The 26,749-nt window shown below is 48.3% G+C and overlaps 1 protein-coding gene across 1 annotated transcript in view; it reads right to left on the bottom strand.

Annotated features, from left to right (window-relative positions):
• Positions 1-545: 545 nt before the first annotated feature.
• The window catches only part of LOC137537288 (uncharacterized), a 96,635-nt gene continuing 70,431 nt past the window's right edge, over positions 546-26,749 (bottom strand). Inside the window, exons 11-12 of the mRNA XM_068259366.1 lie at positions 22,430-23,612; positions 546-2,297 (exon numbers count right to left, since the gene is read on the bottom strand). Of these exons, the coding sequence (XP_068115467.1) occupies positions 928-2,297; positions 22,430-23,612 (2,553 nt within the window). The 3' untranslated portion in view covers positions 546-927. The remainder of the gene's footprint in view (positions 2,298-22,429; positions 23,613-26,749) is intronic.

Here is a 26,749-nt window from a genome sequence, read left to right as displayed (position 1 = left end):
CGCGCTCGTTACTGCCGATCGCTAGCCGCTAGATCAATAAATGGAAACACATTGATCTAAGTCCCCATGTGAATAACCGCAGCCATCTATTTAAGCTCCGCCATTCACACAACCCGTCCACGCATCGCTTCCTCGATGCTTGCTAATATTAGCAGGAGAAAGTGAGTGGCGAGGACATCTCTTGGCCAAAAAGTAAAATTACATCTACTTTTTTTTTTTCCGATAAAGAACATACAGTATTTTTCCCTTATTTTCACATTTAAAATTAACCCCTGAAAAAATAAAGGAAATTAAAAAAAATTACAAATAAAGAAAAAATACACAAATAGTTACCTTAAGGACTGAACTTTTTTAATATGTATGTAAAGAGGATTTATTACTGTTACTTTATAAATTATGGACCTGTAATTAGGGATGGAAGCAAAACTGCAAAAAAAAAATCTACCTTTACTTCGAAATTAAATATTGCCTCCATACATTGTACTGGGGAAAAATGTTAAATGTTGCAATAACCGGCACAAAGGGGAAAATAAAATATGTGGATTTTAATAAAAGTAGCATGTATTATTTAAAAAACTATAATGGCCGAAAACTGAGAAATAATTTTTTTTCCATTTTTTTCTTATTATTCCTGTTAAAATGCAGTTGAAATAAAATAATTCGTAGCAAAAAGTATCCCCCTAAAAAAGCCTAATTGGTGGCGAAAAAACAAAATATAGATGGTTTCTTTGTGATAAGTAGTAATAAAGTTATAGGCGCATAAATGGAAGGAGCGCTGACAGGTGAAAACTGCTCTGTTTTTTTAAGGGGAAAACCCGTTTGACGTGAAGTGGTTAAATATCTGGGGGTTACGATAGACCTTGCAGGCAGAAGTACTGAGGGAATTGTGACAATAATGCCCGACTTATTCATGAGAAATCTCACCACTCACTCACCAGTGTGAGATCTCTCATGGATGACAAGATTTGATTTACGGGTAAAACATTTCCCACACTCAGCACATGAATAGGGCTTCTCACCAGTGTGACGTCTCTCATGTCTGACAAGACCTGATTTAAATTCAAAACATTCCCCACACACAGCACATGAATAGGGCTTCTCACCAGTGTGAGATCTCTCATGTAAGACAAGATATGATTTATGGCTAAAACATTTCCCACACTCAGCACATGAATAGGGCTTCTCACCAGTGTGAGATCTCTCATGAACGGCAAGACTTGATTTCTTTGTAAAACATTTCCCACACTCAGCACATGAATAGGGCTTCTCACCAGTGTGACGTCTCTCATGTATAACAAGCTGTGATTTAAATTCAAAACATTCCCCACACTCAGTACATGAATGGGGCTTCTTACCAGTGTGATATCTCTCGTGTAAGACAAGATATGATTTAAGGCTAAAACATTTCCCACACTCAGCACATGAATAGGGCTTTTCAACACTGTGTGATTTCTCATGGGTGACGAGCAAAAATTTACTCCTAAAGCCTTTCCCACACTCAGCACATGAATAGGGCTTCTCACCAGTGTGAGACCTCTCATGTATAACTATCTGAGATTTCTGCGCAAAACATTTCCCACACTCAATACATGAATATGGCTTCTTACCAGCGTGAGATTGCTCATGTCTGACAAGGATTCCTTTCTGTCCAAAACATTTCCCACACTCAGCACATGAATAACGCTTATCACCAGTGTGAGATCGCTCATGTGTGACAAGATATGACTTAAAGGTAAAACATTTTCCACACTCAGAACATGAATAGGGTTTCACACCAGTATGAGCTGCCTCATGTCTGCTAAGCTGTAATTTACCTGCAAAACCTTCCCCACACTCAGCACATGAATAGGGCTTCTCACCAGTGTGAGATCTCTGATGTCTGACAAGGTCTGATTTGTGTGCAAAACATTTCCCACACTCAGCACATGAATAGGGCTTCTCCCCAGTGTGAGATCTCTTATGTGCGAGAAGGCTTGGTTTACGTGTAAAACATTTCCCACACTCAGCACATGAATAGGGTTTCTCGCCAGTGTGAGATCTCTCATGTGTGACAAGCTTTGATTTATGTTTAAAACATTTCCCACACGTGGAACAGGAGTGAGACCCTCCAGCAGGGGGAGAGCTGTGCTGGGTATGAGGCCCCTCAGGGTTAGACAGGTGAGGGGGGTCTGGGGGAATATTTGGGGTCACCAGGATATCTGCAGGAGACTCTTGTCCAGTGACATCATCATCCGTTGTACAGTCTGTGGATACAGAGAGACGAGTCTCTGAGAAGTTCCTGATGCTGGGACTCCGCGCTGCAAATAGAGAAACATCATCACTTCCTGTTAGAGAATTCTGAAGGGAGGAGCAATTATCATTAGGGAGGGTCAGTGAGCTGCTGATAATTCCAAGTTGGTGCAAAGATGATGCAGATTGGAAATGGGCCAGATGCAGTATCTGCATAACTCTGCATATAATTATAATATAATTTGCACCATCTCAGAGTTATGGGCATGTCACTGACCATCACTAGATATCAGCCTGACAGAGAACTGCAGAAGGTTGTGCTCATTACAGGCTGCCAATCACAGGACAATAACTTTGCATGCACATTTTCTGTATCTTGAAATTTGAACAATGAAAATACATTGCCTGAGAAATGTTATTAGCTGCATACAATTTGCATTATATTTGCATACAACTACAGAGTTACCTACATCTCTTTGACTTCCCTACACATAAAGCATTGGCCATACATAGAAAGCAGTAAGTTGTAGAGCTTGATGAGACAATGGCAGCAATGTGTTACTCCTGTGACAACAGACCTCTATGTACTTATAGCAAGACATCTGTGTTATGTTTGTAGAGCAATGTGGTGTCACTTACACATTCTTATTACCATTGTATCCTCGTGTCACTCATATGCCCCTTGTAATGTCCCTTTATCTCTCTCTTGTCCCCAATTGTGCAAATAAATATATTGTGACGTTACACAACACTAATTATAGGAGCTGCGAGGTGGAGGAATTATCCATTTATGTCATTGAGATCCCAAACCACTAATACTTCTGTAGCTGGATATGCGTACAGTACATACATATATATACTCCTATATATACAGTATAGCCGTATCTGAGGAACCAAAGAGCACTGCAGCTCCTATTGGACGGGAGATCAGTGGGGGTGGGGAAGGGGGAGTGACTAGAAATCACTGTGCCCCCCTGCAAAACTTGGGAAACCCCCTCCACATTTTTAACAAACCTGACATGACACGATGTGTATTTTATGAATTGATTAGTGATGTACATAGTGTTGTGTGGATGGTATTACTGTGTAGAAAAAGAACAGCACACCTTATTGTGTGAGTTCTGGTGCAGGACTCCAAGACAGCATAAACAAGTCTCTAAAGGAGAGGTCCGCACACATACGTCTTAGTGAAGCAAAAAAGTGCAAGTTTTTATTGCTCCATTACACACATGCAATGTTCATCTGACCGTTAGGGCCGACGATCGTTTCGGGGCCCCCTTTGTGAAGGCATAGGCAGCAAAATCATATACAACCTCACCACTGAAAAGACATGCAATACATACCATCTTAACATTCAAACAGCCGTTTGTTATGCAAATTAACCTCGGAATTCAAAAAATGCTTGCTGACATTCAAACAATGCAATCAGTGTCAAAATACTTGGGAGAATATGCTCGCATTACTGCTCTCGCTGCTTCCTCTGTCCCTCCCCTTCCTGGTTGGCACAGCGGTTATGAATCCTGTATACAGGAAGTGGATGTGAATGAGCTTAGTAACAGGAATGACTCCTGCAGGTCTTCTCTCCTTTATACACAAGCAGCTCCTCCCACTGCGCATGTGCGAATCATGAAGTCACGCCTACTCACAGGAAATGCACATGCTGCCAATGTATCCCCATATAAATGATATGACTGCCCTCTGCAGTACAAGAGAGGAAGTTCCAGCGCCAACAGCTTCCATACTCGTTCACAGATACTCCCAACTACTTCAATAAAGAAACAACTAGTAAAGTAGTGCCCATTGGGGCAGTTGCAGGTCCATGATGAAAGCCTGGTCCATCCCCTTAATTGTGATTGGCCAATCACTCACCTCCGTGTAGTAAAACAGTCAACAGATATTGAATACTATCAACAGATTGTGCAGGTACACCGTCATACTACGTGCAATCATAACTGAAAGTGTGTGCCAGGCTTAAGCCCTGATGTGAATATATGTTAGTGCTGATATTAGTTAGTTAAGCTGGAGAGCGCTTTTTGGATTGTTATGAAAAAACAAAATGCTCCCATTGTCTTGCATTAAATTGCAGCAAAATTGCTGCCACTTTCCGAAAAATTGTGATCTATTTTGCCACGATTTTACTGAGATTTTAATGCAATGTTTTAAAATGAAAACGATCTCTCTTTCTTACTATAATTAGTTTGATCTGAGCCACTGGTGAAATATTTGATATATTGTAGTGATGATGGAGTGAGGGAAGGGGAACATGAAGATTTTGCACGCGTGCAAATGCGGCAAAGTTATCACGCTTCTGTGAATCAAGCCCAGTGTGTGACATTCCTGTTACCAACAGTCAGCTGCTGTCAGCTCAAGTGCATTCTCTAACGCCTGCAGAAAAGGCGTCTCAGGTGTGATCCCGCCTCTCTGTAACAATGTGTGTGACATTCCTGTTACCAACAGTCAGCTGCTGTCAGCTCATGTGCCTTCTCTAACGCCTGCAGAAATGGTGTCTCAGGTGTGATCCCGCCTCTCTGTAACAATGTGTGTGACATTCCTGTTACCAACAGTCAGCTACTGTCAGCTCAAGTGCGTTCTCTAACGCCTGCAGAAATGGTGTCTCAGGTGTGATCCCGCCTCTCTGTAACAATGTGTGTGACATTCCTGTTACCAACAGTCAGCTACTGTCAGCTCAAGTGCGTTCTCTAACGCCTGCAGAAATGGTGTCTCAGGTGTGATCCCCGCCTCTCTGTAACAATGTGTGTGACATTCCTGTTACCAACAGTCAGCTACTGTCAGCTCAAGTGCGTTCTCTAACGCCTGCAGAAATGGTGTCTCAGGTGTGATCCCGCCTCTCTGTAACAATGTGTGTGCCATTCCTGTTACCAACAGTCAGCTACTGTCAGCTCAAGTGCGTTCTCTAACGCCTGCAGAAATGGTGTCTCAGGTGTGATCCCGCCTCTCTGTAACAATGTGTGTGACATTCCTGTTACCAACAGTCAGCTACTGTCAGCTCAAGTGCGTTCTCTAACGCCTGCAGAAATGGTGTCTCAGGTGTGATCCCGCCTCTCTGTAACAATGTGTGTGCCATTCCTGTTACCAACAGTCAGCTACTGTCAGCTCATGTGTGTTCTCTAACGCCTGCAGAAATGGTGTCTCAGGTGTGATCCCGCCTCTCTGTAACAATGTGTGTGCTATTCCTGTTACCAACAGTCAGCTACTGTCAGCTCATGTGCGTTCTCTAACGGCTGCAGAAAAGGCGTCTCAGGTGTGATCCCGCCTCTCTGTAACAATGTGTGTGACATTCCTGTTATCAACAGTCAGCTACTGTCAGCTCAAGTGCGTTCTCTAACGCCTGCAGAAAAGGCGTCTCAGGTGTGATCCCCGCCTCTCTGTAGCAATGTGTGTGCCATTCCTGTTACCAACAGTCAGCTACTGTCAGCTCAAGTGCGTTCTCTAACGCCTGCAGAAATGGTGTCTCAGGTGTGATCCCGCCTCTCTGTAACAATGTGTGTGACATTCCTGTTACCAACAGTCAGCTACTGTCAGCTCAAGTGCGTTCTCTAACGGCTGCAGAAAAGGCGTCTCAGGTGTGATCCCGCCTCTCTGTAACAATGTGTGTGCCATTCCTGTTACCAACAGTCAGCTACTGTCAGCTCATGTGTGTTCTCTAACGCCTGCAGAAATGGTGTCTCAGGTGTGATCCCGCCTCTCTGTAACAATGTGTGTGCTATTCCTGTTACCAACAGTCAGCTACTGTCAGCTCATGTGCGTTCTCTAACGGCTGCAGAAAAGGCGTCTCAGGTGTGATCCCGCCTCTCTGTAACAATGTGTGTGACATTCCTGTTATCAACAGTCAGCTACTGTCAGCTCAAGTGCGTTCTCTAACGCCTGCAGAAAAGGCGTCTCAGGTGTGATCCCCGCCTCTCTGTAGCAATGTGTGTGCCATTCCTGTTACCAACAGTCAGCTACTGTCAGCTCAAGTGCGTTCTCTAACGCCTGCAGAAATGGTGCCTCAGGTGTGACCCCGCCTCTCTGTAACAATGTGTGTGACATTCCTGTTACCAACAGTCAGCTACTGTCAGCTCAAGTGCGTTCTCTAACGCCTGCAGAAATGGTGTCTCAGGTGTGACCCCGCCTCTCTGTAACAATGTGTGTGACATTCCTGTTACCAACAGTCAGCTACTGTCAGCTCAAGTGCGTTCTCTAACGCCTGCAGAAAAGGCGTCTCAGGTGTGATCCCCGCCTCTCTGTAGCAATGTGTGTGCCATTCCTGTTACCAACAGTCAGCTACTGTCAGCTCAAGTGCGTTCTCTAACGCCTGCAGAAATGGTGTCTCAGGTGTGATCCCGCCTCTCTGTAACAATGTGTGTGACATTCCTGTTACCAACAGTCAGCTACTGTCAGCTCATGTGTGTTCTCTAACGGCTGCAGAAAAGGCATCTCAGGTGTGATCCCCGCCTCTCTGTAACAATGTGTGTGACATTCCTGTTACCAACAGTCAGCTACTGTCAGCTCAAGTGTGTTCTCTAACGGCTGCAGAAATGGTGTCTCAGGTGTGATCCCGCCTCTCTGTAACAATGTGTGTGACATTCCTGTTACCAACAGTCAGCTGCTGTCAGCTCAAGTGTGTTCTCTAACGCCTGCAGAAAAGGCGTCTCAGGTGTGATCCCCGCCTCTCTGTAACAATGTGTGTGCTATTCCTGTTACCAACAGTCAGCTACTGTCAGCTCATGTGCGTTCTCTAACGCCTGCAGAAAAGGCGTCTCAGGTGTGATCCCGCCTCTCTGTAACAATGTGTGTGCTATTCCTGTTACCAACAGTCAGCTACTGTCAGCTCAAGTGCGTTCTCTAACGGCAGCAGAAAAGGCGTCTCAGGTGTGACCCCGCCTCTCTGTAACAATGTGTGTGACATTCCAGTTACCAACAGTCAGCTACTGTCAGCTCATGTGTGTTCTCTAACGGCTGCAGAAAAGGTGTCTCAGGTGTGATCCCCGCCTCTCTGTTACAATGTGTGTGCCAATCCTGTTACCAACAGTCAGCTACTGTCAGCTCATGTGTGTTCTCTAACGCCTGCAGAAAAGGCGTCTCAGGTGTGATCCCGCCTCTCTGTAACAATGTGTGTGACATTCCTGTTACCAACAGTCAGCTACTATCAGCTCAAGTGCGTTCTCTAACGGCTGCAGAAAAGGCGTCTCAGGTGTGATCCCCGCCTCTCTGTAACAATGTGTGTGACATTCCTGTTACCAACAGTCAGCTACTGTCAGCTCATGTGCGTTCTCTAACGCCTGCAGAAAAGGCGTCTCAGGTGTGACCCCGCCTCTCTGTAACAATGGGTGTGCCATTCCTGTTACCAACAGTCAGCTACTGTCAGCTCAAGTGTGTTCTCTAACGCCTGCAGAAAAGGCGTCTCAGGTGTGATCCCGCCTCTCTGTAACAATGTGTGTGACATTCCTGTTACCAACAGTCAGCTGCTGTCAGCTCAAGTGCGTTCTCTAACGCCTGCAGAAAAGGCGTCTCAGGTGTGATCCCGCCTCTCTGTAACAATGTGTGTGACATTCCCATTACCAACAGTCAGCTACTGTCAGCTCAAGTGTGTTCTCTAACGGCTGCAGAAAAGGCGTCTCAGGTGTGATCCCCGCCTCTCTGTAACAATGTGTGTGCCATTCCTGTTACCAACAGTCAGCTACTGTCAGCTCAAGTGTGTTCTCTAATGCTTGCAGAAAAGGTGTCTCAGGTGTGATCCCCGCCTCTCTGTAACAATGGGTGTGCCATTCCTGTTACCAACAGTCAGCTACTGTCAGCTCAAGTGTGTTCTCTAACGCCTGCAGAAAAGGCGTCTCAGGTGTGATCCCGCCTCTCTGTAACAATGTGTGTGACATTCCTGTTACCAACAGTCAGCTGCTGTCAGCTCAAGTGCGTTCTCTAACGCCTGCAGAAAAGGCGTCTCAGGTGTGATCCCGCCTCTCTGTAACAATGTGTGTGACATTCCCATTACCAACAGTCAGCTACTGTCAGCTCAAGTGTGTTCTCTAATGCCTGCAGAAAAGGCGTCTCAGGTGTGATCCCCGCCTCTCTGTAACAATGTGTGTGCCATTCCTGTTACCAACAGTCAGCTACTGTCAGCTCAAGTGTGTTCTCTAACGCCTGCAGAAAAGGCGTCTCAGGTGTGATCCCCGCCTCTCTGTAGCAATGTGTGTGACATTCCTGTTACCAACAGTCAGCTACTGTCACCTCATGTGCGTTCTCTAACGGCTGCAGAAAAGGCGTTTCAGGTGTGATCCCGCCTCTCTGTAACAATGTGTGTGACATTCCTGTTACCAACAGTCAGCTACTGTCAGCTCATGTGCGTTCTCTAACGCCTGCAGAAAAGGCGTCTCAGGTGTGATCCCCGCCTCTCTGTAACAATGTGTGTGCCATTCCTGTTACCAACAGTCAGCTACTGTCAGCTCATGTGCGTTCTCTAACGCCTGCAGAAATGGTGTCTCAGGTGTGATCCCGCCTCTCTGTAACAATGTGTGTGACATTCCTGTTACCAACAGTCAGCTGCTGTCAGCTCAAGTGCGTTCTCTAACGGCAGCAGAAATGGTGTCTCAGGTGTGATCCCGCCTCTCTGTAACAATGTGTGTGACATTCCTGTTACCAACAGTCAGCTACTGTCAGCTCAAGTGCGTTCTCTAACGGCAGCAGAAAAGGCGTCTCAGGTGTGATCCCGCCTCTCTGTAACAATGTGTGTGACATTCCTGTTACCAACAGTCAGCTGCTGTCAGCTCAAGTGCGTTCTCTAACGCCTGCAGAAAAGGCGTCTCAGGTGTGATCCCCGCCTCTCTGTAACAATGTGTGTGACATTCCTGTTACCAACAGTCAGCTGCTGTCAGCTCAAGTGCGTTCTCTAACGGCAGCAGAAAAGGCGTCTCAGGTGTGATCCCGCCTCTCTGTAACAATGTGTGTGACATTCCTGTTACCAACAGTCAGCTGCTGTCAGCTCAAGTGCGTTCTCTAACACCTGCAGAAAAGGCGTCTCAGGTGTGACCCCGCCTCTCTGTAACAATGTGTGTGACATTCCTGTTACCAACAGTCAGCTGCTGTCAGCTCAAGTGCGTTCTCTAACACCTGCAGAAAAGGCGTCTCAGGTGTGATCCCGCCTCTCTGTAACAATGTGTGTGACATTCCTGTTACCAACAGTCAGCTGCTGTCAGCTCATGTGCGTTCTTTAACGGCAGCAGAAAAGGCGTCTCAGGTGTGATCCCGCCTCTCTGTAACAATGTGTGTGCCATTCCTGTTACCAACAGTCAGCTACTGTCAGCTCAAGTGCGTTCTCTAACGCCTGCAGAAAAGGCATCTCAGGTGTGATCCCGCCTCTCTGTAACAATGTGTGTGCCATTCCTGTTACCAACAGTCAGCTACTGTCAGCTCAAGTGCGTTCTCTAACGCCTGCTGAAAAGGCGTCTCAGGTGTGATCCCGCCTCTCTGTAACAATGTGTGTGACATTCCTGTTACCAACAGTCAGCTGCTGTCAGCTCAAGTGCGTTCTCTAACGCCTGCAGAAATGGTGTCTCAGGTGTGATCCCGCCTCTCTGTAACAATGTGTGTGCCATTCCTGTTACAAACAGTCAGCTACTGTCAGCTCATGTGCGTTCTCTAACGCCTGCAGAAAAGGCGTCTCAGGTGTGACCCCCGCCTCTCTGTAACAATGTGTGTGACATTCCTGTTACCAACAGTCAGCTGCTGTCAGCTCAAGTGCCTTCTCTAACGCCTGCAGAAAAGGCATCTCAGGTGTGACCCCGCCTCTCTGTAACAATGTGTGTGCCATTCCTGTTACCAACAGTCAGCTGCTGTCAGCTCAAGTGTGTTCTCTAACGCCTGCAGAAAAGGTGTCTCAGGTGTGATCCCGCCTCTCTGTAACAATGTGTGTGCCATTCCTGTTACAAACAGTCAGCTACTGTCAGCTCATGTGTGTTCTCTAACGCCTGCAGAAAAGGCGTCTCAGGTGTGATCCCGCCTCTCTGTAACAATGTGTGTGCCATTCCTGTTACCAACAGCCAGCTACTGTCAGCTCATGTGTGTTCTCTAACGCCTGCAGAAAAGGTGCCTCAGGTGTGATCCCGCCTCTCTGTAACAATGTGTGTGCCATTCCTGTTACCAACAGTCAGCTACTGTCAGCTCAAGTGCGTTCTCTAACGGCTGCAGAAAAGGCGTCTCAGGTGTGATCCCGCCTCTCTGTAACAATGTGTGTGCCATTCCTGTTACCAACAGTCAGCTACCGTCAGCTCAAGTGCGTTCTCTAACGCCTGCAGAAAAGGCGTCTCAGGTGTGATCCCCGCCTCTCTGTAACAATGTGTGTGCCATTCCTGTTACCAACAGCCAGCTACTGTCAGCTCAAGTGCGTTCTCTAACGCCTGCAGAAAAGGCGTCTCAGGTGTGATCCCCGCCTCTCTGTAACAATGTGTGTGACATTCCTGTTACCAACAGTCAGCTACTGTCAGCTCATGTGCGTTCTCTAACGCCTGCAGAAAAGGCGTCTCAGGTGTGATCCCCGCCTCTCTGTAACAATGTGTGTGCCATTCCTGTTACCAACAGTCAGCTACTGTCAGCTCATGTGTGTTCTCTAACGCCTGCAGAAATGGTGTCTCAGGTGTGATCCCAGCCTCTCTGTAACAATGTGTGTGCCATTCCTGTTACCAACAGTCAGCTGCTGTCAGCTAAAGTGCGTTCTCTAACGCCTGCAGAAAAGGCGTCTCAGGTGTGATCCCGCCTCTCTGTAACAATGTGTGTGCCATTCCTGTTACCAACAGTCAGCTGCTGTCAGCTCAAGTGCGTTCTCTAACGCCTGCAGAAAAGGCGTCTCAGGTGTGATCCCGCCTCTCTGTAACAATGTGTGTGACATTCCTGTTACCAACAGTCAGCTACTGTCAGCTCATGTGTGTTCTCTAACGCCTGCAGAAATGGTGTCTCAGGTGTGATCCCAGCCTCTCTGTAACAATGTGTGTGCCATTCCTGTTACCAACAGTCAGCTGCTGTCAGCTCAAGTGCGTTCTCTAACGCCTGCAGAAAAGGCGTCTCAGGTGTGATCCCGCCTCTCTGTAACAATGTGTGTGCCATTCCTGTTACCAACAGTCAGCTGCTGTCAGCTCAAGTGCGTTCTCTAACGCCTGCAGAAAAGGCGTCTCAGGTGTGATCCCGCCTCTCTGTAACAATGTGTGTGCCATTCCAGTTACCAACAGTCAGCTGCTGTCAGCTCAAGTGCGTTCTCTAACGCCTGCAGAAAAGGCGTCTCAGGTGTGACCCCGCCTCTCTGTAACAATGTGTGTGACATTCCAGTTACCAACAGTCAGCTACTGTCAGCTCATGTGTGTTCTCTAACGCCTGCAGAAAAGGCGTCTCAGGTGTGACCCCGCCTCTCTGTAACAATGGGTGTGACATTCCTGTTACCAACAGTCAGCTGCTGTCAGCTCATGTGCGTTCTCTAACGCCTGCAGAAATGGTGTCTCAGGTGTGATCCCCGCCTCTCTGTAACAATGTGTGTGCCATTCCTGTTACCAACAGTCAGCTACTGTCAGCTCATGTGCGTTCTCTAACGCCTGCAGAAAAGGCGTCTCAGGTGTGATCCCCGCCTCTCTGTAACAATGTGTGTGCTATTCCTGTTACAAACAGTCAGCTACTGTCAGCTCATGTGCGTTCTCTAACGCCTGCAGAAAAGGCGTCTCAGGTGTGATCCCCGCCTCTCTGTAACAATGTGTGTGACATTCCTGTTACCAACAGTCAGCTACTGTCAGCTCAAGTGTGTTCTCTAACGCCTGCAGAAAAGGCGTCTCAGGTGTGACCCCGCCTCTCTGTAACAATGGGTGTGACATTCCTGTTACCAACAGTCAGCTACTGTCAGCTCAAGTGTGTTCTCTAACGCCTGCAGAAAAGGCGTCTCAGGTGTGACCCCGCCTCTCTGTAACAATGTGTGTGCCATTCCTGTTACCAACAGTCAGCTACTGTCAGCTCAAGTGTGTTCTCTAACGGCTGCAGAAAAGGCGTCTCAGGTGTGATCCCCGCCTCTCTGTAACAATGTGTGTGCCATTCCTGTTACCAACAGTCAGCTACGGTCAGCTCAAGTGCGTTCTCTAATGCCTGCAGAAAAGGCGTCTCAGGTGTGATCCCCGCCTCTCTGTAACAATGTGTGTGACATTCCTGTTACCAACAGTCAGCTACTGTCAGCTCAAGTGCGTTCTCTAACGCCTGCAGAAATGGTGTCTCAGGTGTGATCCCCGCCTCTCTGTAACAATGTGTGTGCCATTCCTGTTACCAACAGTCAGCTACTGTCAGCTCATGTGCGTTCTCTAACGGCTGCAGAAAAGGCGTCTCAGGTGTGATCCCGCCTCTCTGTAACAATGTGTGTGCCATTCCTGTTACCAACAGTCAGCTACTGTCAGCTCATGTGCGTTCTCTAACGCCTGCAGAAAAGGCGTCTCAGGTGTGATCCCGCCTCTCTGTAACAATGTGTGTGACATTCCTGTTACCAACAGTCCGCTACTGTCAGCTCAAGTGCGTTCTCTAACGGCTGCAGAAAAGGCGTCTCAGGTGTGATCCCGCCTCTCTGTAACAATGTGTGCGACATTCCTGTTACCAACAGTCAGCTACTGTCAGCTCAAGTGCGTTCTCTAACGCCTGCAGAAAAGGCGTCTCAGGTGTGATCCCGCCTCTCTGTAACAATGTGTGTGACATTCCTGTTACCAACAGTCCGCTACTGTCAGCTCAAGTGCGTTCTCTAACGGCTGCAGAAAAGGCGTCTCAGGTGTGATCCCGCCTCTCTGTAACAATGTGTGTGACATTCCTGTTACCAACAGTCCGCTACTGTCAGCTCAAGTGCGTTCTCTAACGGCTGCAGAAAAGGCGTCTCAGGTGTGATCCCGCCTCTCTGTAACAATGTGTGCGACATTCCTGTTACCAACAGTCAGCTACCGTCAGCTCAAGTGTGTTCCCTAACGCCTGCAGAAAAGGCGTCTCAGGTGTGATCCCCGCCTCTCTGTAACAATGTGTGTGCCATTCCTGTTACCAACAGTCAGCTACTGTCAGCTCAAGTGCCTTCTCTAACGCCTGCAGAAAAGGCGTCTCAGGTGTGATCCCCGCCTCTCTGTAACAATGTGTGTGACATTCCTGTTACCAACAGTCAGCTACTGTCAGCTCAAGTGTGTTCTCTAACAGCTGCAGAAAAGGCGTCTCAGGTGTAATCCCGCCTCTCTGTAACAATGTGTGTGCCATTCCTGTTACCAACAGTCAGCTACTGTCAGCTCAAGTGTGTTCTCTAACGCCTGCAGAAATGGTGTCTCAGGTGTGATCCCCGCCTCTCTGTAACAATGTGTGTGACATTCCTGTTACCAACAGTCAGCCACTGTCAGCTCATGTGTGTTCTCTAACGCCTGCAGAAATGGTGTCTCAGGTGTGATCCCGCCTCTCTGTAACAATGTGTGTGACATTCCTGTTACCAACAGTCAGCTACTGTCAGCTCAAGTGCGTTCCCTAACGCCTGCAGAAAAGGCGTCTCAGGTGTGACCCCGCCTCTCTGTAACAATGTGTGTACCATTCCTGTTACCAACAGTCAGCTACTGTCAGCTCAAGTGCGTTCCCTAACGCCTGCAGAAAAGGCGTCTCAGGTGTGACCCTGCCTCTCTGTAACAATGTGTGTACCATTCCTGTTACCAACAGCCAGCTACTGTCAGCTCAAGTGCGTTCTCTAACGGCTGCAGAAAAGTCGTCTCAGGTGTGATCCCCGCCTCTCTGTAACAATGTGTGTGACATTCCTGTTACCAACAGTCAGCTACTGTCAGCTCAAGTGTGTTCTCTAACGCCTGCAGAAAAGGTGTCTCAGGTGTGACCCCGCCTCTCTGTAACAATGTGTGTGACATTCCTGTTACCAACAGTCAGCTACTGTCAGCTCAAGTGCCTTCTCTAACGACTGCAGAAAAGGCGTCTCAGGTGTGATCCCGCCTCTCTGTAACAATGTATGTGCCATTCCTGTTACCAACAGTCAGCTACTGTCAGCTCAAGTGCCTTCTCTAACGACTGCAGAAAAGGCGTCTCAGGTGTGATCCCGCCTCTCTGTAACAATGTGTGTGCCATTCCTGTTACCAACAGTCAGCTACTGTCAGCTCAAGTGCCTTCTCTAACGACTGCAGAAAAGGCGTCTCAGGTGTGATCCCGCCTCTCTGTAACAATGTGTGTGACATTCCTGTTACCAACAGTCAGCTACTGTCAGCTCATGTGCCTTCTCTAACGGCTGCAGAAAAGGCGTCTCAGGTGTGATCCCGCCTCTCTGTAACAATGTGTGTGACATTCCTGTTACCAACAGTCAGCTACTGTCAGCTCAAGTGCCTTCTCTAACGACTGCAGAAAAGGCGTCTCAGGTGTGATCCCGCCTCTCTGTAACAATGTGTGTGCCATTCCTGTTACCAACAGTCAGCTACTGTCAGCTCAAGTGCCTTCTCTAACGACTGCAGAAAAGGCGTCTCAGGTGTGATCCCGCCTCTCTGTAACAATGTGTGTGACATTCCTGTTACCAACAGTCAGCTACTGTCAGCTCAAGTGCCTTCTCTAACGACTGCAGAAAAGGCGTCTCAGGTGTGATCCCGCCTCTCTGTAACAATGTGTGTGACATTCCTGTTACCAACAGTCAGCTACTGTCAGCTCATGTGCGTTCTCTAACGCCTGCAGAAAAGGCGTCTCAGGTGTGATCCCGCCTCTCTGTAACAATGTATGTGCCATTCCTGTTACGAACAGCCAGCTACTGTCAGCTCAAGTGTGTTCTCTAACGCCTGCAGAAAAGGCGTCTCAGGTGTGATCCCAGCCTCTCTGTAACAATGTGTGTGCCATTCCTGTTACCAACAGTCAGCTACTGTCAGCTCAAGTGCGTTCTCTAACGGCAGCAGAAAAGGCGTCTCAGGTGTGATCCCGCCTCTCTGTAACAATGTGTGTGACATTCCTGTTACCAACAGTCAGCTACTGTCAGCTCAAGTGTGTTCTCTAACAGCTGCAGAAAAGGCGTCTCAGGTGTGATCCCGCCTCTCTGTAACAATGTGTGTGCCATTCCTGTTACCAACAGTCAGCTACTGTCAGCTCAAGTGTGTTCCCTAACGCCTGCAGAAAAGGCGTCTCAGGTGTGATCCCGCCTCTCTGTAACAATGTGTGTGACATTCCTGTTACCAACAGTCAGCTACTGTCAGCTCATGTGCGTTCTCTAACGCCTGCAGAAAAGGCGTCTCAGGTGTGACCCCGCCTCTCTGTAACAATGTGTGTGCCATTCCTGTTACCAACAGTCAGCTACTGTCAGCTCAAGTGCGTTCTCTAACGGCTGCAGAAAAGGCGTCTCAGGTGTGATCCCGCCTCTCTGTAACAATGTGTGTGCCATTCCTGTTACCAACAGTCAGCTACTGTCAGCTCATGTGCGTTCTCTAACGCCTGCAGAAAAGGTGTCTCAGGTGTGATCCCGCCTCTCTGTAACAATGTGTGTGACATTCCTGTTACCAACAGTCAGCTACTGTCAGCTCAAGTGCGTTCTCTAACGGCTGCAGAAAAGGCGTCTCAGGTGTGATCCCGCCTCTCTGTAACAATGTGTGTGCCATTCCTGTTACCAACAGTCAGCTACTGTCAGCTCATGTGCGTTCTCTAACGCCTGCAGAAAAGGCGTCTCAGGTGTGATCCCGCCTCTCTGTAACAATGTGTGTGACATTCCTGTTACCAACAGTCCGCTACTGTCAGCTCAAGTGCGTTCTCTAACGGCTGCAGAAAAGGCGTCTCAGGTGTGATCCCGCCTCTCTGTAACAATGTGTGCGACATTCCTGTTACCAACAGTCAGCTACTGTCAGCTCAAGTGCGTTCTCTAACGCCTGCAGAAAAGGCGTCTCAGGTGTGATCCCGCCTCTCTGTAACAATGTGTGTGACATTCCTGTTACCAACAGTCCGCTACTGTCAGCTCAAGTGCGTTCTCTAACGGCTGCAGAAAAGGCGTCTCAGGTGTGATCCCGCCTCTCTGTAACAATGTGTGTGACATTCCTGTTACCAACAGTCCGCTACTGTCAGCTCAAGTGCGTTCTCTAACGGCTGCAGAAAAGGCGTCTCAGGTGTGATCCCGCCTCTCTGTAACAATGTGTGCGACATTCCTGTTACCAACAGTCAGCTACCGTCAGCTCAAGTGTGTTCCCTAACGCCTGCAGAAAAGGCGTCTCAGGTGTGATCCCCGCCTCTCTGTAACAATGTGTGTGCCATTCCTGTTACCAACAGTCAGCTACTGTCAGCTCAAGTGCCTTCTCTAACGCCTGCAGAAAAGGCGTCTCAGGTGTGATCCCCGCCTCTCTGTAACAATGTGTGTGACATTCCTGTTACCAACAGTCAGCTACTGTCAGCTCAAGTGTGTTCTCTAACAGCTGCAGAAAAGGCGTCTCAGGTGTAATCCCGCCTCTCTGTAACAATGTGTGTGCCATTCCTGTTACCAACAGTCAGCTACTGTCAGCTCAAGTGTGTTCTCTAACGCCTGCAGAAATGGTGTCTCAGGTGTGATCCCCGCCTCTCTGTAACAATGTGTGTGACATTCCTGTTACCAACAGTCAGCCACTGTCAGCTCATGTGTGTTCTCTAACGCCTGCAGAAATGGTGTCTCAGGTGTGATCCCGCCTCTCTGTAACAATGTGTGTGACATTCCTGTTACCAACAGTCAGCTACTGTCAGCTCAAGTGCGTTCCCTAACGCCTGCAGAAAAGGCGTCTCAGGTGTGACCCCGCCTCTCTGTAACAATGTGTGTACCATTCCTGTTACCAACAGTCAGCTACTGTCAGCTCAAGTGCGTTCCCTAACGCCTGCAGAAAAGGCGTCTCAGGTGTGACCCTGCCTCTCTGTAACAATGTGTGTACCATTCCTGTTACCAACAGCCAGCTACTGTCAGCTCAAGTGCGTTCTCTAACGGCTGCAGAAAAGTCGTCTCAGGTGTGATCCCCGCCTCTCTGTAACAATGTGTGTGACATTCCTGTTACCAACAGTCAGCTACTGTCAGCTCAAGTGTGTTCTCTAACGCCTGCAGAAAAGGTGTCTCAGGTGTGACCCCGCCTCTCTGTAACAATGTGTGTGACATTCCTGTTACCAACAGTCAGCTACTGTCAGCTCAAGTGCCTTCTCTAACGACTGCAGAAAAGGCGTCTCAGGTGTGATCCCGCCTCTCTGTAACAATGTATGTGCCATTCCTGTTACCAACAGTCAGCTACTGTCAGCTCAAGTGCCTTCTCTAACGACTGCAGAAAAGGCGTCTCAGGTGTGATCCCGCCTCTCTGTAACAATGTGTGTGCCATTCCTGTTACCAACAGTCAGCTACTGTCAGCTCAAGTGCCTTCTCTAACGACTGCAGAAAAGGCGTCTCAGGTGTGATCCCGCCTCTCTGTAACAATGTGTGTGACATTCCTGTTACCAACAGTCAGCTACTGTCAGCTCATGTGCCTTCTCTAACGGCTGCAGAAAAGGCGTCTCAGGTGTGATCCCGCCTCTCTGTAACAATGTGTGTGACATTCCTGTTACCAACAGTCAGCTACTGTCAGCTCAAGTGCCTTCTCTAACGACTGCAGAAAAGGCGTCTCAGGTGTGATCCCGCCTCTCTGTAACAATGTGTGTGCCATTCCTGTTACCAACAGTCAGCTACTGTCAGCTCAAGTGCCTTCTCTAACGACTGCAGAAAAGGCGTCTCAGGTGTGATCCCGCCTCTCTGTAACAATGTGTGTGACATTCCTGTTACCAACAGTCAGCTACTGTCAGCTCAAGTGCCTTCTCTAACGACTGCAGAAAAGGCGTCTCAGGTGTGATCCCGCCTCTCTGTAACAATGTGTGTGACATTCCTGTTACCAACAGTCAGCTACTGTCAGCTCAAGTGCCTTCTCTAACGACTGCAGAAAAGGCGTCTCAGGTGTGATCCCGCCTCTCTGTAACAATGTGTGTGCCATTCCTGTTACCAACAGTCAGCTACTGTCAGCTCAAGTGCCTTCTCTAACGACTGCAGAAAAGGCGTCTCAGGTGTGATCCCGCCTCTCTGTAACAATGTGTGTGACATTCCTGTTACCAACAGTCAGCTACTGTCAGCTCATGTGCGTTCTCTAACGCCTGCAGAAAAGGCGTCTCAGGTGTGATCCCGCCTCTCTGTAACAATGTATGTGCCATTCCTGTTACGAACAGCCAGCTACTGTCAGCTCAAGTGTGTTCTCTAACGCCTGCAGAAAAGGCGTCTCAGGTGTGATCCCAGCCTCTCTGTAACAATGTGTGTGCCATTCCTGTTACCAACAGTCAGCTACTGTCAGCTCAAGTGCGTTCTCTAACGGCAGCAGAAAAGGCGTCTCAGGTGTGATCCCGCCTCTCTGTAACAATGTGTGTGACATTCCTGTTACCAACAGTCAGCTACTGTCAGCTCAAGTGTGTTCTCTAACAGCTGCAGAAAAGGCGTCTCAGGTGTGATCCCGCCTCTCTGTAACAATGTGTGTGCCATTCCTGTTACCAACAGTCAGCTACTGTCAGCTCAAGTGTGTTCTCTAACGCCTGCAGAAAAGGTGTCTCAGGTGTGACCCCGCCTCTCTGTAACAATGTGTGTGCCATTCCTGTTACCAACAGTCAGCTACTGTCAGCTCAAGTGCGTTCTCTAACGGCTGCAGAAAAGGCGTCTCAGGTGTGATCCCGCCTCTCTGTAACAATGTGTGTGCCATTCCTGTTACCAACAGTCAGCTACTGTCAGCTCATGTGCGTTCTCTAACGCCTGCAGAAAAGGCGTCTCAGGTGTGATCCCGCCTCTCTGTAACAATGTGTGTGACATTCCTGTTACCAACAGTCCGCTACTGTCAGCTCAAGTGCGTTCTCTAACGGCTGCAGAAAAGGCGTCTCAGGTGTGATCCCGCCTCTCTGTAACAATGTGTGCGACATTCCTGTTACCAACAGTCAGCTACTGTCAGCTCAAGTGCGTTCTCTAACGCCTGCAGAAAAGGCGTCTCAGGTGTGATCCCGCCTCTCTGTAACAATGTGTGTGACATTCCTGTTACCAACAGTCAGCTACTGTCAGCTCAAGTGCGTTCTCTAACGCCTGCAGAAAAGGCGTCTCAGGTGTGATCCCGCCTCTCTGTAACAATGTGTGTGACATTCCTGTTACCAACAGTCCGCTACTGTCAGCTCAAGTGCGTTCTCTAACGGCTGCAGAAAAGGCGTCTCAGGTGTGATCCCGCCTCTCTGTAACAATGTGTGTGACATTCCTGTTACCAACAGTCCGCTACTGTCAGCTCAAGTGCGTTCTCTAACGGCTGCAGAAAAGGCGTCTCAGGTGTGATCCCGCCTCTCTGTAACAATGTGTGCGACATTCCTGTTACCAACAGTCAGCTACCGTCAGCTCAAGTGTGTTCCCTAACGCCTGCAGAAAAGGCGTCTCAGGTGTGATCCCCGCCTCTCTGTAACAATGTGTGTGCCATTCCTGTTACCAACAGTCAGCTACTGTCAGCTCAAGTGCCTTCTCTAACGCCTGCAGAAAAGGCGTCTCAGGTGTGATCCCCGCCTCTCTGTAACAATGTGTGTGACATTCCTGTTACCAACAGTCAGCTACTGTCAGCTCAAGTGTGTTCTCTAACAGCTGCAGAAAAGGCGTCTCAGGTGTAATCCCGCCTCTCTGTAACAATGTGTGTGCCATTCCTGTTACCAACAGTCAGCTACTGTCAGCTCAAGTGCGTTCTCTAACGCCTGCAGAAAAGGCGTCTCAGGTGTGATCCCGCCTCTCTGTAACAATGTGTGTGACATTCCCATTACTAACAGTCAGCTACTGTCAGCTCAAGTGTGTTCTCTAACGGCTGCAGAAAAGGCGTCTCAGGTGTGATCCCCGCCTCTCTGTAACAATGTGTGTGCCATTCCTGTTACCAACAGTCAGCTACTGTCAGCTCAAGTGCGTTCTCTAACGCCTGCAGAAAAGGCGTCTCAGGTGTGATCCCGCCTCTCTGTAACAATGTGTGCGACATTCCTGTTACCAACAGTCAGCTACCGTCAGCTCAAGTGTGTTCCCTAACGCCTGCAGAAAAGGCGTCTCAGGTGTGATCCCCGCCTCTCTGTAACAATGTGTGTGCCATTCCTGTTACCAACAGTCAGCTACTGTCAGCTCAAGTGCCTTCTCTAACGCCTGCAGAAAAGGCATCTCAGGTGTGATCCCCGCCTCTCTGTAACAACGTGTGTGCCATTCCTGTTACCAACAGTCAGCTACTGTCAGCTCAAGTGCCTTCTCTAACGCCTGCAGAAAAGGCGTCTCAGGTGTGATCCCGCCTCTCTGTAACAATGTGTGTGACATTCCTGTTACCAACAGTCAGCTACTGTCAGCTCAAGTGCGTTCTCTAACGGCTGCAGAAAAGGCGTCTCAGGTGTGATCCCGCCTCTCTGTAACAATGGGTGTGACATTCCTGTTACCAACAGTCAGCTACTGTCAGCTCAAGTGCGTTCTCTAACGCCTGCAGAAAAGGCGTCTCAGGTGTGATCCCCGCCTCTCTGTAACAATGTGTGTGACATTCCTGTTACCAACAGTCAGCTACTGTCAGCTCAAGTGCCTTCTCTAACGCCTGCAGAAAAGGCGTCTCAGGTGTGATCCCCGCCTCTCTGTAACAATGTGTGTGACATTCAGCAGCATGTTCAGATGTCTCCATTAGGGATGGTCAATAAGACGCAAATAATAAAAACAGAAATGCAAAAGGAACAAAAATAAAAGTCGCACAGCGCATCATGCATCCTTTGTGTCGCATTTAGTGAAGCATATAGGCAATGAAAAGTATTCTTCACTGTCTCTGTGTAAACACATGCTATGCGGTAACACTGCATGCTGTGCGCTGGAGTACTGTAGTCTGTTGGAGAGCATCGCACTACATGCACTCTGAACATGGCATAGATTTTAAGGACACCCGAGGCGAAAATTAACTAATGAAAAACGATTGTATCTATCTTCCTTCTCCTAAAAAATGACTTTTTAAGACATTCCATAATTTTATTTTATGTTTAAATCTACTTTAAGTTTTAACTGTTTTATTGTTGTTGCTCAAAGACACATTCATTGAAGTATGCCAGAGCTAAAATCTATGAACTATTGACCCTTTTTATCTCTTTCCTGCTTTCAGAAGCCATTTTCTGCTAGGAAAGTGTTTTATAGTTGGAATTTCTTATCAGTGAGGGTCACACTGTAGTCACTTCCTGTCTGAGTCCAGATTGAGTCAGCCTTCTACATACCTGATATTTAACTCTTTCAGGCACAGGAAAAAAAGGAACACAGCCTAGTTATTTGTGTGCTTGGCAATGTACATACCCATGTCTATCTCATCATGTCACATGTCACCTCGGGTATCCTTTAACCCTCCTGGCGGTTTATTAAAATCCGCCAGGGGGCAGCAAAGCATTTTTTTTCTTTTTCATGTAGTGAGACAAGGTCTCGCTACATGATAGCCGCTGCTCAGCAGCATCCCCCCAGCCCCTTCAAAAAATGGGATCTCCTAGAGGGCTTCCCCCATCGCCATGGCGACGGGCGGGATGATGTCAACGATGTCCTCGACGTCGTGACGTCAAAGGGGACTCCGATCCACTCCACAGCGCTGCCTGGCACTGATTGGCCAGGCAGCGAAAGGGGTCTGGGGAGGGCAGGTGCGGCGCGATGGATAGCGGCGGCGATCGGATTGCACACGCAGCCAGCAAAGTGCTAGCTGCGAGCAAAAAAAAAAAATTATGCAAATCGGCCCAGCGGGGCCTGAGCGGTGCCTTCCGGGGGCATAGCCCGAGCTCAGCTCGGGCTTACCGCCAGGAAGGTTAACATTGCAGTGTGACTTTCTGCATTCCGATGCCCCCTTCAGGCTGCACCACAACATCGCGCTGTGAACGGGGCCTCAGTGGTTTTCATTGCTGTCTGGGTCACTGCTAAGTTGAGGAATGGTCCTGTATATGTTTAGTAGCTTTGTGATGTAATGTGTAAATGTGTTTATGTCATATGAAGTGTATATTTACAGTGCTAAAGTATAGGAAGCAATGTTATATGAACAGGTATTGTGGGGTTTATTTACTTCAGCGATTGCTAGTTCAGTGTCTCCCTCTGGGAGCCGTCACACTGCACATCATCTTCCAGCGACCAGAAAACTGCTGAGTGCAAACCAAACACTTTCAATATAATTATAAGTTAAGAATAATGCTGATGACTAACCTCTTCTGCCCTCTGTAACTGTGTCCTTCTCTTTACTTGTCCTCATCATGTCACCCTCCTCCATAGACTGCTGATCACTCCTCACATACGTCTCTTCTTCCTCTTTACATGTCCTCATCATGTCACCCTCCTCTATAGACTGCTGATCACTCCTCACATATTTCTCTTCTTCTTCCTCTTTACTTGTCCCCATCATGTCTCCCTCCTCCATACACTGCTGATCACTCCTCACATATGTCTCTTCTTCTTCCTCTTTACTTGTCTTCATCATGTCTCCCTCCTCCACAGACTGCTGATCACTCCTCACATACGTCTCTTCTTCCTCTTTACATGTCCTCATCATGTCACCCTCCTCCATACACTGCTGATCACTCCTCACATATGTCTCTTCTTCCTCTTTACTTGTCCTCATCATGTCACCCTCCTCCATAGACTGCTGATCACTCCTCACATATGTCTCTTCTTCTTCCTCTTTACTTGTCCTCATCATGTCACCCTCCTCCATAGACTGCTGATCACTCCTCACATCCGTCTCTTCTTCTCCCTCTTTACTTGTCCTCATCATGTCACCCTCCTCCATAGACTGCTGATCACTCCTCACATACGTCTCTTCTTCTTCCTCTTTACTTGTCCTCATCATGTCACCCTCCTCCATAGACTGCGGATAACTCCTCACATCTGTATCTTCTTCTTCCTCTTTAATTTTCACCATTATGTCACCCTCCTCCATAGACTGCTGATCACTCCTCGCATACGTCTCTTCTTCTTCCTCTTTAATTTTCACCATTATGTCACCCTCCTCCATAGACTGCTGATCACTCCTCACATACGTCTCTTCTTCTTCCTCTTTAATCTTCACCATTATGTAACCCTCCTCCATAGACTGCTGATCACTCCTCACATACGTCTCCTCTTCTTCCTCTTTACTTGTCCCCATCATGTCACCCTCCTCTATACACTGCTGATCACTCCTCACATATGTCTCTTCTTCTTCCTCTTTAATCTTCACCATTATGTAACCCTCCTCCATAGACTGCTGATCACTCCTCACATACGTCTCCTCTTCTTCCTCTTTACTTGTCCCCATCATGTCACCCTCCTCTATACACTGCTGATCACTCCTCACATATGTCTCTTCTTCTTCCTCTTTAACCTCAACACTTCCATGTAGAAGTTTTTCACCCTAAGAGCATAAAGTGAGAAATATTATAAAATGTGAACAGTTTGGTGTCTCTGGAGACCCTCAGTCCCACCTACCTGATAATGGTGGGGGGTGGTGTGACCTAGACAATCCTGGGAATAAAGAGGACCTGTAAATCTCTCTGGTGGGTTTCTGTTACTGGATACATCTGCAGGAAACGCACACACTGACTGAGTACGTTGTCTCTATGTGATTATCAGATGATGGGGGATCTAGGTGGACAATCCTGGGAATAAAGAGGACCTGTACATCTCTCTGGTGGGTTTCTAGTACTGGATACATCTGTAGGAAACACACTGACTGAATACATTGTCTCTATGTGTTTATCAGATGATGGGAGATCTAGGTGGACATTCCTGTGAATAAAGAGCATTTGTACATCTCTCTGGTGGGTTTCTGTTACTGGATACATCTGCAGGAAACACACACTGACTGAATACATTGTCTCTATGTGTTTATCTACCCAATATATAACAAGTATGTCCACCCCGACCTCTGCTCTGCCCAATATATAACAAGTATGTCCACCCCGACCTCTGCTCTGACCAATGTCCACCCCGACCTCTGCTCTGCCCAATATATAACAAGTATGTCCCCCCCGACGTCTGCTCTGCCCAATATATAACAAGTATGTCTACCCAGACCTCTGCTCTGCCCAATATATAACAAGTATGTCCCCCCCCCCGACCTCTGCTCTGCCCAATATATAACAAGTATGTCCACCCCGACCTCTGTTCTGCCCAATATATAACAAGTATGTCCACCCCGACCTCTGCTCTGCCCAATATATAACAAGTATGTCCACCCCGACCTCTGCTCTGCCCAATATATAACCAGTATGTCCCCCCCCCCCCGACCTCTGCTCTGCCCAATATATAACAAGTATGTCCACCCCGACCTCTGCTCTGCCCAATATATAACCAGTATGTCCCCCGACCTCTGCTCTGCCCAATATATAACAAGAATGTCCCCCCCCCCCCCCGACCTCTGCTCTGCCCAATATATAACCAGTATGTCCCCCCCCCCCCCCCCCGACCTCTGCTCTGCCCAATATATAACAAGTATGTCCACCCCGACCTCTGCTCTGCCCAATATATAACAAGTATGTCCACCCCGACCTCTGCTCTGCCCAATATATAACAAGTATGTCACCCCGACCTCTGCTCTGCCCAATATATAACAAGTATGTCCACCCCGACCTCTGCTCTGCCCAATATATAACAAGTATGTCCACCCCGACCTCTGCTCTGCCCAATATATAACAAGTATGTCCACCCCGACCTCTGCTCTGCCCAATATATAACAAGTATGTCTACCCCGACCTCTGCTCTGCCCAATATATAACCAGTATGACCACCCCGACCTCTGCTCTGCCCAATATATAACAAGTATGTCTACCCCGACCTCTGCACTGCCCAATATATAACCAGTATGTCCCCCGACCTCTGCTCTGCCCAATATATAACAAGAATGTCCCCCCCCCCCCCCGACCTCTGCTCTGCCCAATATATAACAAGTATGTCCACCCCGACCTCTGCTCTGCCCAATATATAACAAGTATGTCCACCCGACCTCTGCTCTGCCCAATATATAACAAGTATGTCCACCCGACCTCTGCTCTGCCCAATATATAACAAGTATGTCCACCCCGACCTCTGCTCTGCCCAATATATAACAAGTGTGTCCACCCCGACCTCTGCTCCGCCCAATATATAACAAGTATGTCCACCCCGACCTCTGCTCTGCCCAATATATAACAAGTATGTCCACCCCGACCTCTGCTCTGTCCAATATATAACAAGTATGACCACCCCGACCTCTGCTCTGCCCAATATATAACAAGTATGACCACCCCCACCTCTGCCCTGCACAATATATAACAAGTATGTCCACCCCAACCTCTGCTCTGCCCGATATATAACAAGTATGTCCACCCCGACCTCTGCTCTGTCCAATATATAACAAGTATGACCACCCCGACCTCTGCTCTGCCCAATATATAACAAGTATGACCACCCCCACCTCTGCCCTGCCCAATATATAACAAGTATGTCCACCCCGACCTCTGCTCTGCCCAATATATAACAAGTATGACCACCCCCACCTCTGCCCTGCCCAATATATAACAAGTGTGTCCACCCCGACCTCCGCTCTGCCCAATATATAACAAGCATGTCCACCCCGACCTCTGCTCTGCCCAATATATAACAAGCATGTCCACCCCGACCTCTGCTCTGCCCAATATATAACAAGTATGACCACCCCGACCTCTTCTCTGCTCAATATATAGCAAGCATGTCCACCCCGACCTCTGCTCTGCCCAATATATAACAAGTATGTCCACCCTGACCTCTGCTCTGCCCAATATTTAACAAGTATGTCCACCCCGACCTCTGCACTGCCCAATATATAACAAGTATGTCCACCCCGACCTCTGCTCTGCCCGATATATAACAAGTATGTCCCCCCGACCTCTGCTCTGCCCAATATATAACAAGAATGTCCACCCCGACCTCTGCTCCGCCCAATATATAACAAGTATGCCCACCCCAACCTCTGCTCTGCCCAATATTTAACAAGTATGTCCACCCCGACCTCTGCTCTGCCCAATATATAACAAGTATGTCCACCCCGACCTCTGCTCTGCCCAACATATAACAAGTATGACCACCCCGACCTCTGCTCTGCCCAATATATAACAAGCATGCCCACTCCGACCTCTGCTCTGCCCAATATATAACAGGTATGTCCACCCCGACCTCTGCCCTGCCCAATATATAACAAGTATGTCCCCCGACCTCTGCTCTGCCCAATATATAACAAGTATGTCCACCCCGACCTCTGCTCTGCCCAATATATAACAAGTATGTCCACCCCGACCTCTGCTCTGCACAATATATAACAAGTATGTCCACCCCGACCTCTGCTCTGCCCAATATATAACAAGTATGTCCCCCGACCTCTGCCCTGCCCAATATATAACATGTATGTCCACCCCGACCTCTGCTCTGCCCAACATATAACAAGTATGACCACCCCGACCTCTGCTCTGCCCAATATATAACAAGTATGTCCCCCCCGACCTCTGCTCTGCCCAATATATAACAAGTATGTCCACC

Source organism: Hyperolius riggenbachi, chromosome 10, assembly GCF_040937935.1.
Source record: "Hyperolius riggenbachi isolate aHypRig1 chromosome 10, aHypRig1.pri, whole genome shotgun sequence".
NCBI lineage: Eukaryota > Metazoa > Chordata > Amphibia > Anura > Hyperoliidae > Hyperolius > Hyperolius riggenbachi.
Note: the sequence above shows the minus strand (reverse complement) of the source record. Positions and strands in the feature narration are given on the sequence as shown.